The following is a 15,182-nucleotide window of genomic DNA, read 5'->3' as shown; positions in this document are numbered from 1 at the left end:
GATAGATAATAAATGCTGGCCTTGATAATAACGTTTAAATCCTGAGGACAAATAAATAAAATTGTATGACTTTTGCAAAAATGGGTTATTTTGGCACCTCATCCCATATCATTAACCACAGAACAGGATGTTGCAAGCACAAGGCATGTAAAAAGAATAGTGCCTTCATAAATAACCTATTTCATGCTGGAACATCTTCTTCTAAAAGCTGCTCATGTATTTAAAGTCGACATAATTATGATGGTAAATGGGACTTCAGTAACCATCTGAAGGTTCCCCTTTTGTGCTAAAGGAGAAAAAAAACTGAAATATTTTTCCCCTAATGACAAGGGCATTACGACCTGGTCACAGGTGGAATTGCATCTGTGAAGCTGGTTAATCCCATGGAAACAAACACAGACCCTGAGTGCTACTAACCCCCAAAGACTTCAAACATGCACAAGTACAAACACTTGGAAGGATATTAAAATTGCTGCAGAAATGCAGTGCAAGTCCCCCAGAAAGATGCAGTACAAGCAAATGAAATCAAGTACCACACACCACCAATTTGACTGCCATTTTTCAGCTCCACACCTCGGGCCACCCACTCACAGCAGTACAGAGGAATAATTAATAGGATCATCAACAACTTTAAGGTTAATTGATTGCTGATTATTTTTCTCGCTATTGATTCAATTCTACAAGTAATTAATGGCTTCCAGAGTTGCTTAAAGTCCTAAAATTCCACAGAGAAAGGTATTGAAGGGCTCTTTGCTGATTTCAAAGTTTCTGACCAGTTGCTCCTCGATATATGTGCGGTAGGAGAGATTCATCTTGCAAGACTGAGAAAAGGGTACATAGAGCAGGACCAGGTGGAACCAAAAGTAGAAAAGAAAAAAAAAGAAAAGGAGCGGAGAATGTTGATATAGGGCTTTTAGCAGCAGTTCATACCTGTTCACAGGATTAGGGGGGCCACTCTGTCAAAGAAATGGAAAGAGGGAAAATGACTTCAATGAACAGCAGCATTTGTGAAACCAGAGATAAGGGAACAGTAGTGCAGTGGTCAAACCAGAGATAAGGGAACAGTAGTGCAGTGGTCAAGTTCCTGAACTAGCATCCAGAGTTCATGACCACTGAATCAGAAACACAAGTTTGAATCCCACAATGGCATGGGACAACTTAAATTCAAGTAATTAAATAAATCTAGTATTTAGAGTAAAAGAAGAAACCAGTCTCAGTGATGATAACCACAAGATGACTCGATCATTGTAAACCTATCTGATTCACTAATGCCTTTCAGGAAAGGAAATCTGTTCATTTTACCCAGACTGGCCTAATGTGACTCCAGAACAATCACTGTGGTTGCCTCTTAACTGCCTCCTCACTTTAGGGGCAATTAGAGATGGACAATAAATGCTGGAATTGCCAAATGTTGACATCATGTAAATAAATAAAACTGAGTTTGATGCTTACTGCAGCTCCAAAAGCAATCTCAGCACACACCAACAACTGCTTTGCTAGTAGTTCTGAAGATGACGGTAGTGATGATCATACAAGTGTTTGGCTTCTTCCAGGCAGGAGCTGGAGATATTAAAAAACATCTTAGACTTTGCTCTTCGCTGATATGCAAGGGAAATCATTGAGTCTTGACATTTGTGATTTGAGATCTCAGTAAAGGTCATTGACCTGAGTTGTTAACTGTTTCTCTTTCCATATCTGCAGTCCAATTAGCTGAATATTTCCAGCATTTTGTGCTGTCATTTTACATTCCATTCTCCTCTGCCAGTGAGAAGTAGGGGCAGTGAGCATGAAGCTTTGCAAAGAGCAGAGACTACAGGTTACCCCATGGTGCGGGGTGTCATTGACAGAAGGATTATCACTTTGGACCTCACAGAAGGTCCAGCACATCACCTTTTGACCTAACACTTTAAAGACCTCTGTATTTAACACAGTAGTCAACAATTTCAGAGAATTATCCTGCTGTTCTCATTTGTTCCTCTTCTTGACTCTATCATCCCTTTTCTCAACCAACCTCTCCTTCTCCTCCACTCGCTGCAGCTTTAAAACATGTATTTTTTCCCTCTTTCCATTTCTTTGACAAAAAAAATCATAGTCATAGAGAGAGACGGCATTGAAACAGGCCTGTCAGCTCACCAAGTCTATGCCAACCATTAAGCATCCAATCATGCTAATCCTAGACTAATTGTTCTTTATTCGCCCTACATCCTCATCAACTCCCCCTTGATTCTACAAAACAGGGCGAATTTACAGTGGGCAATTAACTGGGATGTGGAAGGAAACTAATACAGTCACAGGGAGAATCAAAATCAGGTTCATTATCACTGACATATGTCGTGAAACTCGTTGTTTTGCAGCAGCAGTAAAATGCAAGACATAAAAATTACAAAAATGTAGCAAAAATAAATAAACAGTGCAAAAGAATGTGCAACCTCCACATAGACAGCACCCAAGGTCAGAATTAAGCCCGGGTCTGTGCCGCTGTGAGACAGTGACTCAACGTAGTCTTTTCCTCTCCTCAGACACTGCCGGACTGGCTGAGTATCTCTTGTATTCTGTTTTCCCTTGGTTCTCTCAGCTCACAGCCCAGTAAGGAAAGTATGCCTTCAGGACTCAATCAGCTCAATCTCTAATAGTGCTACTGAAGCACGCTTGATGATGGACACTGATTACATTCCGCACCCAGCACAGATTTTAAAAAATGAGGAAGAAGATGGTAATCTGCAGTCAGAAACTGGTAATCAGAAGTAGTTTCCAATGACTTAATGCAATGTGACTTTGTATCACTATTGAAGATATCCAGGCAATTCATTCTCTGTTTACCTTCTGTACACTATGTCTATTCTATCAGTGACACAGGGCAGACTCAGGGATAAGTAAAGGACTATCCTGGAGCATTGCTAAAAGGCATAACTCTGTGAGCATGACTGTGCCAGGCTGTTTGCTTGACTAGCCTGTGGGGCAGCTCTCCCAATGTTTGCACTAATCCCCAAATGTAAGTGAGGAGGGCTTTGCGGGGTCAACTGGGCTGGGTATGGCTTTGTCGAGTCTGATGACTATCAAGATCTGATGTTCATCTTTATTCTATTATTTGAAGCGGTTTTACATCAACGGTGTGCTAGCTCATTTCAAAGGCCAGTTAAAAATCAGCCACATTACTGTGGGTCTGAAGCCACATTTATGCCAGATTGGGCAGGAAGAACAGGTTTCCTTCTCTGAAGGACATTTAGGGCCATGGTGTAATATTATGACAATCCAACAGCTTCCTGGTCACCATTACTGATCCTATCTTTTTATTCCAGATTTACTGCATTAATTAGATTCACTCGCACAACCTGCCATGGTGGGAATTTTAATTTACATTTCCAGATTATTCATCTAAAACTCTGGATTACTAGTCAAACAAAATAACCACTGTTACTATACCCACGATGCTGTGACCCTGAACACTCCTTAATGCTGTTCATTTCTGTCAGTGGTGCTAAAATTTGTTGAATTAAACCAATTCTCAATCTCAGTTCAGTACATTCTTCCAGAGTTTTTCTCCTCCCCACTCGACATAAATCTGAACAGACTTTTTTTTTCATAAGTAGCCTTTAAACAAAACCATGACACCACAACAAACAACTGCTCTTTTTTAAGACTTTTGAACTCATTTCAGTTTTATCAACTGGCATTCTTCAATTAATCCTAGAATCAAGAAGAACTGACATATAACATGAACAAATGAACAACCATGTGCTCACCCAAGAGCTGCCATTTTTAAATTTTCCACTCATCCACTAGAGGGTGTTGATAAAAATAAGGTCACAACAGGTTATACACCTGGGTCCTAGTGCCCCAGATTTTATCGTGCCCCTGAATTTGGATGAAGACACACATAATACAATACATATACAAATGCATATATAAAATGCGGTCAAAAAATCCAATGTTACCAACAAAACTATAAAACTAACTATCCCCCATTGGGCAATTTTATCACTAATTGTGATGATGTAGCTCAGTTTGTGCTGGTACATCACCAGTAGGTGATAACATCCCATTTGGAGATATGTCTTACTTTGCTGTATCAGGTTCAGTAGAAAGTGATTAAACTTCTAGATCCAGAAAATACTCATTTGGTTGAGCTGATGAGTGTTACATATGAAGACATGGGAGATTCTTGTGATATTCTTAATGTTGTTGACATTCCATCACAGTGTTGTTCAACTGCTTCTCTATCCCAGGTCAACAGTAAATACTTGTGGTAACTTGCTTGATATGAGATTTATTTGGATATCCTTCACAAATGTATTCCTGTGGTGGAACAAGAACTCTAAATCCCCAAATAACCAGACCATTCTTGATGCTTAGTTCATTTCTTTTGTAACATGGTTACCAAGTAATTTTCATATTCTCCTTCTCACCTATGCTAGAAACCATAGAAAACTACAGCACAGAAAACAGGCTATTTGGCCCTTCTAGTCTGTGCTGAAACATTATTCTGCTAGTCCCATTTACCTGCCCCCAGCCCATACCCCTCCAGACCTCTCTCGTCAATGTATCTATCCAATTTACTCTTAAAAGTTAAGAGCGAGCCCGCATTTACCACATCAGATGGCAGCCCATTCCACACTCCCACCACTCTTTGAGTGAAGAAGTTCCCTCTAATGTTCCCCCTAAACCTTTCCCCTTTCACCCTAAAGCCATGTCCTCTCGTACTTATCTCTCCTAATCTAGGTGGAAAGAGCCTACTTGCATTAACTCTGTCTATGCCCCTCATCATTTGGTAAACCTCCATCATATCTCCCCTCATTCTTCTCCGCTCCAAGGAATAAAGTCCTAACATGCTCAATCTTTCCCTGTAACTCAACTCCTGAAGACCCGGCAACATTCTAGTAAATCTCCTCTGCACTCTTTCAATCTTACTGACATCCTTCCTGTAGTTCGACGACCAGAACTGCACCCAATATTCTAAATTTGGTCTCACCAATGACTTATACAACCTCACCAAAACATTCCAACTCCTATACTCAATACTTTGATTTATAAATGCCAGGATGCCAAAAGCCTTTTTAACAACCCTGTCTACCAGTGACTCTACTTTCAGGGAATTATGTATCTGAGCTCCCAGATCCCTTTGTTCCTCCGCACTCCTCAGTGCCCTACCATTTACTGTGTATGTCCTCCCTTGATTTGTCCTTCCAAAATGCAACACCTCACGCTTGTCTGCATTTAACTCCATCTGCCATTTTCTGAACCATTTTTCCATTTGGTCCAGATCCCTCTGCAAGCTTTGAAAGCCTTCCTCGCTGTCCACTACACCTCCAATCATCCGCAAACTTACTAATCCAATTTACCACATTATTGTCTAGATCATTGATATATACAACAAACAACAATGGCCCCAGCACAGATCCCTGAGGCACACCGCTAGTCACAGGCCTCCAATCTGAGAAACAACCATCCACAACCACTATCTGTCTTCTCCCACTCAGCCAATTTTGAATCCAGTTTGCAACCTTTCCATGGATACCCATTGACTGAACCTTCTGAACTAATCTCCCATGTGGGACCTTGTCAAAGGCCTTACTGAAGTCCATGTAGACAACATCCACAGCCTTACCTTCATCCACTTTCTTAGTGACCTCCTCAAAAAACTCCACAAGATTCGTTAAACACGATCTACCATGCACAAAGCCATGCTGACTATCCTTAATCAACCCTTGGCTGTCCAAATACTTATATGTCCTATCTCTCACAACACCTTCCAATAAGTTACCCACTACTGATGTCAGGCTCACTGGCCTGTAATTACCCGGTTTACTCTTCGAGCCTTTCTTAAACAACGGAACAACAAGAGCTACCCTCCAGTCCTCCGGCACCGCACCCGTGGCTACGGACATTTTAAATAAATTTGCCAGGTCCCCTGCAATTTCTACACTAGTCTCTCTCAAGGTCCAAGGAAATATCTTGTCAGGCCCTGGGGATTTATCTACCTTTATTCGCTGTAAAGCATCAAGTACCTCCTCCTTTTTAATCTCTATGTGCTCCATGACACTAGTGCTTGTTTCCCTTCCTTCCATATCCACGATGCCAGTTTCCTGAGTAAATACTGATGCAAAAAAACTGTTTAAGACCTCCCTCATCTGAGGCTCCACACATATATGACCACTCTGATCTTCTAGGGGACCAATTCTGTCTCTTACTATCCTTTTGCTCTTAATATACCTGTAGAAACCCTTTGGGTTTACCACATTATCTGCCAAAGCAGCCTCATGTCTTCTTTTTGCCTTCCTGATTTCCTTTTTTAGTATTTTCTTACATTTCCTATACTCTTCAAGTACCTCATCCGTTCCTAGTTGCCTATACCTGCTGTACACCTCTCTCTTTTTCTTAACCAGCTCACCAATATCCCTTGAAAACCAAGGTTCCCTATGCTTGTTACCTTTGCCTTTAATCCTGACAGGAACATACAAACTCTGCACTCTCAAAATTTTGTCTTTGAAGGCTTTCCATTAACTGAGCACATCCTTGCCAGAAAATAACTTATCCCAATCCACCCTACCTTGATCCTTTCTCATTTCCACAAAATTGGCCTTTCTCCAACTTAGAACCTTCACTCGAGGACCAGACCTATCCTTATCCATAATTATCTTGAAACTAATTGCATTTATGGTCACTGGACCCAAAACACTCACCCACACATACTTCTGTCACCTGATCTGCCTGGTTCCCTAACAGGAGATTAAGTATTGCATTCTCTCTCGTTGATACCTCCATATATTGATCTAGAAAACTTTCCTGAACACATTTGACAAATTCCAAGCCATCCAACCCTTTCGCAGTGTGGGATTCCCAGTCAATATGTGGAAAGTTAAAATCCCCTACTATTACAACTTCCTGTTTCTTACATCGGTCTGCTATCTCCCTACAGATTTGTTCCTCCAATTCTCTCTGACTATTGGGTGGTCTATAATACAACCCTATTAGTGTGGCCACACCTTTCCTGTTCCTCGACTCCACCCATATGGCCTCTGTAGACGAGCCCTCCGGGCTGTCCTGTCTACGCACAGCTGTGATCTGTTCCCTGACCTGTAATGCCACTCCTCCCCCTTTCATCCCTCCCCCCTATCACGTCTGAAACAACGGAAGCCCAGAACATTAAGCTGCCAGTCCTGCCCCTCCTGCAACCATGTCTCACTAATAGCAATAACATCGTAATCCCACGTGCCAATCCACGCCCTAAGCTCATCCGCTTTACCTACAATACCCCTTGCATTGAAATAGATGCACTTGAGAACATTACTATCATGTACAAACCTTTGATTTCTGTCCATACCTGCAGACCTCACATGATCATTTTCCTCCTCACTTTCTTCTCTAACACTCTGGTTCCCCTCCCCTGCAAATCTAGTTTAAACCCACCGGAGCAGCACTAGCAAACCTACCCGCAAGTATGTTAGTCCCCTTCCAGTTCAGGTGTAAACCGTCCCTTCGGAACAGATCCCACCTTCCCTGGAACAAAGCCCAATTATCCAGAAACCTGAAGCCCTCCCTCCTGCACCAACTCCTTAGCCACGTATTTAGCTGCATGATCCTCCTATTTCTAGCCTCACCAGCACGTGGCACTGGTAGCAATCCTGAGATTGCAACCTTGGAGGTCCTGTCCTTTAACTTTGCACCTAATTCCCTAAACTCTCTTTGCAGGACCTCCTCCTTCTTCCTATCCACGTCATTGGTCCCTACATGGACCATGTAGGATTGTTTGAACACCTTCAAGAGGGTAGAAATATGGCAGCATGCTGTTGGGTTGCAAGTGGACTACCATCCATCTTTCACAGCAATGAGACAACCCAGTACTGGGTCTCTCATGAAGGTGCATCAACTGGCAGTCAACTCAGTGTATCTGTATTCTGATTGTCCTGAGCATTCCTGTACTCCAAAATGTAGTTGCAGTTAAATCCATCTCTGCACTTTAGCTGAGACCTGTTTTGCTTCTGAATTTTCTCTGTTTTGATGATGTCAATGACCTGAAAAGACAACTCTGGTTCTCTCTTCACAGATGGTGCCTGATTTGTTGGATATATTCAGCTCCTCTGTTTTATTTCACATTTCCAGCATCTGTAATGAGTTGTTTTTCCTCCTGAGATAGCCACTTGGACCAAAAACACCCTGTAGAAACTTATAGTAAAACAGTAAAATCCAGCCACACAAGTCCTTCTGGAATTTCATCATTCTGTAGATGATAGTTGAACATTCTTTGTCTCATTGCAAGATCATTTATGTGCTTTGCTTTTCTATTTCCCTTACAGGGTGTGCAAAATTACACAAATGGCATTCATTGATCCATCACCCTGGATTCCATTCCAAATAAATCTTAAATCAAATGATGTCCTGTCCTCAGGAAAAATACATGAAGCTAATGCTATCCCAAATGGATGTTTGTGTTTCAGAACAGTGCAAGTTGAGTATTTATTGCTGAGCACTCCTTTGAGTGTTGTCTAATTTGATCTGCTGGTAAACAAATGAGATGGCAAAAGCTGTGGAGATCTGTGCTTCTCTGAGCTGAGCAAACAAATCATCAGGTGATAAGGAGTATCTGTTTACATTCTCTTTTGATTGTTATCTTTGTTATTTTATAATCCCTCTCAATCCTAATGGTGCCATCTGTCACCACCACAGCAACCACTAGAACAGGCAATCAGAAAACTCAACTGGTTCAGTGACTCCTGCTTCCTGTAACCTCTTCAGTTCTGTCCCAATTTATTCCTTCATACTGTAAGGTACAGGTTACGCATTGAAAAAGTTAGAGGAATCTTGGCTTCCATCCCGAAATTGCCACGTTCATCATAAAACACCTCAGAATATTTGTCAAATCCTGCTGACACAGACTATTCCTTCATTCTCTTAACCTCCCCCTTCAATCTAGCCATATCTTTGACAGCCAGCTTTGATCCATCAAATTGGATTCTTGGCTTGGAACAAACAGAGAAAAGATTTTACTTCATTTTCTCCAGTTCTCATTTTAATTTCACACATCCATATCACCTGAAGTCTTTCCCCATTGTAGATACAAATGTAGGTGGATGGCTCCTTAAGCACCCTTGTACCATCAATTAAATTCTCCTCAGACATCACCAATGCTGCAGCACCAATGTCAAGTTTCATTGACACTGGAATGTTCTTTCTTTCAGTGTGTACTGATGTATTGAAAAGTTTTGTAGTCTATTAACAGTGAGAACAGTCCATAAGATCCAGCTAAATCATCTTAATTATGACACAACTGAACTGATGCAATCACAAAAGACTTAATCAATGAAATTCATCTTGGCCTAAATAAACCACATTGCTTCACAACTCCATAGCAAGAATCCCATAATCTCACAACCAACAATACTTACTCTTGAAACCATCCTAGATAGCCTTCACCTATCTTCATTACCACTTATCATTATAATGGATGAAGCTAATGCATAGTTTCAATGGATCCAAGTGTGAAGTGGAAATGACATTAATCACATCGTCAACACAGTGAGATCAACATCCACATGTCCGCTAAACTAGCAGCCATTTTTATTTTCAACTCATCCACTCAAGGGTGTGGATAAAAGTAGGATTGCGGCAGGTCACACAGCCAGGTCCTAGTGTCCCAAGTTTAATCACAAAGCAGGCTTGTGACATTCATGGACAAGACAAAAGAATCTACCAGAATAATTTTGTATTTGAACAACAGTTTAAAATGTATATAATTCAGTTTTGTGAATGCTTCTTCCAATTTTTGTTTCCAATAGTTGCTGAAGGGATATTGCTAATTCTGTATCTTGATCCAAAGTCAAAGTCACCGCTAATCATTACTTTCCAGCCATTTTGCCAAACCTTTTACATACATCATTTATTTTTGCCTTGGGGAAACACTACATTATTGACGGAAATATCATCTCAGGAGAAAGAAATAATACAATGTCAACTCATGGCTCCAAACAAGAAAACCATGTCCATAGCAATAGACAGCAGTTCAAAAATCCTGCAGATAAAGTATGAGTAAGCATTCATATAAAAGCAAGGACATAGCTGCTGGGATTCAAAGGACTTTTAAAAAAGACAGATGCATTTGAGGGTAGTGATTCACATGCTGATTACCTTTTGGGTAAGGTTGGAGTATCACTTAAGGATCTATATAAATGAATAAAGGCAAGGGCAAATACAGCAGATAAATTTAAAAAGTCTCCAAATTATCTTATATGATTTCCTGTCTGCAGGCACTCAGGTGTCAGATGCCCAGCAAGGAAACTGTTCTAATGGCTTTCAATAACCCTCGGGGTTGAGGTTAGCATAATTTGGTGCAGCACTACACAAGCTGTTTTGGATTTATTTAACCACACCTGCACAAACATGTTATCTTTTGCAGTTATTCACAAATAGCGCCTAGAAAGTGCACAAAAAAAACTAGAAATTCAACCATGAAGTTCTTGTCTTTTAAGTAGTATCAATTACAAAATGAAGTTAAGAATTAACAGTACTTCTCAAGCATAATAGGAATTTTGACCTGCAACATTTTTGTGCATGACACAGAGAGCATACAGAGGGCATATGGGTGACATCAATCCATGAGCAACACCCAGTTGGTGGTTCCTCCGTGAAACTGAATCACAGAAATGTAATTAACACTCTGTGCAGACTATACAAAAAGCAAATCTTAACAGCAGGAACATGGCTTACATCCATGCTATTTAAAGGGACCATCAACTATCTGCAGGTCTATTTGGGAGCCAATCAGGGTTAAGCATACATTTTACGAGCAAGGTAAATAATGATAGATCTTTATCCTGTTCAAAATGGAAACATTAGCCCCCTGCATGACGAGGAGGAGAAAGCCTGAAGACAAAATACAACTTGCTTAAGGAGCCCACAGGATGAAGGGCAAAAGCACTTTGGCTAAGAGGACATATCCCCAAAATTTTTCCAGAAGTCGTGCCCCTCCCTCCAACTATCCAAGGAATAAAGTGCTCAGAGGCTAAAGTTTCGTAAGTGACACACAAACATACAAACCCATAAACCTATGAATTAGGAGCAGCTGGAGGACACTTGGTCCGTCAAGCCTGCTCTGCCATTTAATAAGATCATTACCAATCTGGTTGTAACTTCAACTGCACATTCATATCTACCCATAGTAACCTTTCACCCCCTTGCTTATCAAGAATCTATCTGTCTCTGCCTTAAAAATATTCAAAAACTTACCACTCTTTGAGGAAGATAGTTCGACAGACTCCAAGGTTAAATTATCATTGGAGATAGTTCATAGAATGTTTACGAGGATGATCCCTGGTACTGAGGGATTCTATTATGAGGAAAGATTTAATGGGTTGTGTCTGTGTTCACTGAAATTTAGTAGAATGAGAGGCAATCTTATTGCAATGTGTAAGATTCTTAAGGGCGGACATTTCTCCTCACAAGAGAGTCCAGGATCAGAGGGAATCATCTAAGAATAAGGAAGTCCCCATTTAAAACTGAGTATGAAGAAGAATTTCTTCTGTCAAAGTGGGGTGAGTCTATGGAACTCCTTGAGCAGGATAAACCCTTGGATGAATTCAACACTGTGACAGATTTTTAATCAGTGAGGACCATGGGGATAGGAAGGAAAATATCCACATGAGGAAAGTTAGATCAACAATAGTTTTATTGAGTGGTGGAGCAGGCTCAAGGGACTGAATGAGCCCTTCCTGTATCTATTTCTTATGGTCTTATGAGCTCACAACCCTCAGAAGAAAATGTTTTGTCTCAGATCTCTCTTAAATGGGTGACACCTTATTTTTAAACAGTGGCTTCTGTTTTTAGATTCACTTCACGAGAAACATCCTCTCCACATCCATCCTGTCAAGACACTTCAGGATCTTATCAAGCCCCCTTTCACTCTTCTAAAGGTGACAAATATATCCCTGTCCACAGACAAGTGTCTGGACAACTCATCTGTCAAGGTGAAGGTGAATATCACTCCGAGCCTCAGTCTCAGGATCATTACAGGAAGCGACAGCTGACAGATGGTACATTTTCTAGTTTGAAGCTCACTGCTGCTTTCACTTGTGGGTGCTCTCTACTCAAGGAAAGGAGAATTCCTTGACTAGGGAAGTACTTAACAGTGCCACAGAAGTACCTTTGTTCAACGGACAGCAATGTTTCAAGGTGCTGGTTCACTGCCTTTTAGGTTGGGCAATAAACGCCAGCCTTGCCAGCAACACTTATCGCTTAAACCATCCTGCAGATCCAAGATGCGTCTCAGAGGTGAACCAGCCTCTTCTTAGCAAACATCATCATGTGCCTGGCTCTTTGAAGCAGCAATGAACGCTGATATTGACAAAGGCCACAGTTTAGCCTTTACATAACAATTTTGCTAACTTCCAAATAAGCCAGTACAGCCATAGTTTGTCAGTTTACAAATCATGCCTAAGTGAACACCATCAGAAATCTGTGTCATTACATCAAATGAATTTCAGTAAATTAATAACTTAAACAGATAATATTTCAAGATCAGGCTTCCCTTTAAAATATCAGGTTGTGCCACAGATTCTATCATGACACCAAGCGACTGCTGATTGCTTGCGACTATTTTTGCTGATGACTTCATTGAGGTGTTGACTTAGAGGAGTTACTGAAGGCAGTGCTGCAAAGAAGCTGAAGCATTCTGTGCTAATGACTATATTCAAAAAGTATTATCAGATAGGCAGAAAGAAACAAAGCATGTTAATGATCATCTTTTGTAACTGGTTGATTATGTACAAAAAACTATGGATAGTGACAAGTGCTGTCTAGCATTAGTAATCTTGATATAGTTTGACATGAAAATACTGCTCTTGCTGTGTGAGAAAAGAGATTTTTGCTCAATGGACTCATTAAGTATTCTCGAGAACTTACTTACAAATCCAACGGATTTTCTGCCCCAGTTCTCAGATTCAATTTGGGTAGGGATGACTTGACAGTTTATAGTTGGAGTTGTCCTAGGTCAATTCATGTATATGAGTTATTATTCTTAGCTGTTCAATGTACCAGTTGACATTTGATTATACATTTACAATATTAAGCAATTCCAGCATCCCGAGGTGAATCTTCCATGTGAATGCAATAGACTACAAACTATGCAGGTAGAAGCCAATCACTGCATTTAATCAGCATGTGCACAGTCAGCCAGCCCAGACCAATGCAGTATCATTCCAAAATGTCACACATTAATCATGTCCTTAGCACTAGGGCTTTCAGAGAACTAAGTACCTGGATAATCCTCGGAGACGTGAACTGAATAAGACACCCTGTTGAGGAGAAAAACAGCAATAATTAGAATTGGTGTTTGAAAATGGACATATCAATCAACCAGTCAGAAAGTTATTATCAATGATTTTCATCAAATTCCATTATCACAAACCAGAATAACAGCATTTTATCATTGTTCATAAAAATGTACAGCCTAGAAATTAACACATGCCATTTATGTGTTGTTTGCACATAAGTGCTATACTTTGTACATGAGATCATGGTAGCAATCTGCTCCAGGATGATTAGGGTATTAGCCCAGGCGTTTTTGGGCACTGTAATTCACCACAGAGTGGGTTGTTGTTTGCCCAGTGTCAGTAGCATGGTTAATGATGTCAAAAGCAGCACAGTGCACACTTTCCCCACAGCTAGGGAAATTAGAGCCTTTGGGGAAGTCTGTACATTCATTATTCGCACCTAAGAAAAAAACAGGAGCACAACACACAAGGTTCAGGAACAAGACAGAAATTAAAGATTCTGCACTGCTGTATTGATATCCTGCACACAGCATCTCCCAGCCTCAATTTCAATGGCAGCATAATGTTAAATAATTTACTGGAACTCCCTTCATTGACAGCAGCCTTTTTTTAACAACCACTTGTGAACTGCATGTTGCAATTCTGGCCTGTTGATAGTCCACGGCTCACAGTGGCTTGCAGCCACTTGCAGCATGACAGCTAATTGGGCCATCACATGAGTGGGGACAAGCAACAGTTCCATGTCCTCCTCCTCCATGTTTTCTGTCACCATATTATGGCAGGCATGGAGAGAGTTCAAAAAGCACTGTCCCAACAGTCGGGCAGCAATGACACGACAGGTAGAACATAGAACATAGAAAAACTACAGCACAATTCAGGCCCTTCAGCCCACAAAGCTGTGCCGAACATGTCCCTACCCTAGAAATTACTAGGCTTACCCATAGCCCTCTATTTTACTCAGCTCCATGTACCTATCTAACAGTCTCTTGAAAGACCCTATCATATCCGCCTCCACCACCATTTCCGGCAGCCCATTCCACAAGCTCTGAATAGAGGTGCTGATGGGAACTGCTGAGGTCCTGCTTCAGCACATGAAAAGTCATGCTTAACGTCACTGCACTACTTTTCACATATCTTTGGCTCAGTTCATGAACTCTTTCATGAAGAGATCAATGGATGAGATATATCTTTATAAATCACATATACATCGAAACACACAGTGAAATGCATCTTTTCGGTAGGGTGTTCTGGGGGCAGCCCGCAAGTGTCACCACGCTTCCGGCGCCAACATAGCATGCCCACAACTTCCTAACCTGTACGTCTTTGGAATGTGGGAGGAAACCGGAACATCCGGAGGACACCCACACAGACACGGGGAGAACGTACAAACTCCTTACAGACAGTGGCCGGAATTGAACCTGGGTCGCTGGCGCTATAATAGTGTTACGCTAACCGCTACACTACCGTGACTGCCGTGAATGGATATTAGTACTAAACATAGCACCAACAAAAAAGAGGGAACTCCAATTCTTAGGCATATGCAAATTACAATATGGAAAATGCTTTTCAGCCCAATCAGTGAGTGTTATCATTTATGTTTCACATGAGCAGACAATTGCTCTGGTTCATTATTCCTTCAAATCCTCTTTACTTCACCTATCCTATCTAATCTTGAAGTTTTTCGACAATATTCTGTGCCAAAGGATATATTAAATATAATTTTTCCCCATACAGTCTTGATGACCAAATAAATTTTGTTCTGAGAAGCATCTTGTAGAGGATAGTTACTTATTAATTCTCAAGGTTTTGTTTTCTTTCCATTACAGATTATAGTCACAATTACAGTACATGATTAAATTGAATCTTATTTTCCTTTTGAAGTTGGTGGATTACAAAATTAACATCACCTTAATGGAAAGA

General features: G+C 40.8%; 1 protein-coding gene across 1 annotated transcript in view; it reads right to left on the bottom strand.

The window, feature by feature from the left end:
• The window catches only part of parp8 (poly (ADP-ribose) polymerase family, member 8), a 292,103-nt gene that overhangs the window by 172,426 nt on the left and 104,495 nt on the right, over positions 1-15,182 (bottom strand). Inside the window, exon 3 of the mRNA XM_052010563.1 lies at positions 13,246-13,283. Coding sequence (XP_051866523.1) covers positions 13,246-13,283 — 38 coding nt within the window. The remainder of the gene's footprint in view (positions 1-13,245; positions 13,284-15,182) is intronic.

The sequence above is a fragment of the Pristis pectinata genome, chromosome 2 (genome assembly GCF_009764475.1).
Source record: "Pristis pectinata isolate sPriPec2 chromosome 2, sPriPec2.1.pri, whole genome shotgun sequence".
NCBI lineage: Eukaryota > Metazoa > Chordata > Chondrichthyes > Rhinopristiformes > Pristidae > Pristis > Pristis pectinata.
Note: the sequence above shows the minus strand (reverse complement) of the source record. Positions and strands in the feature narration are given on the sequence as shown.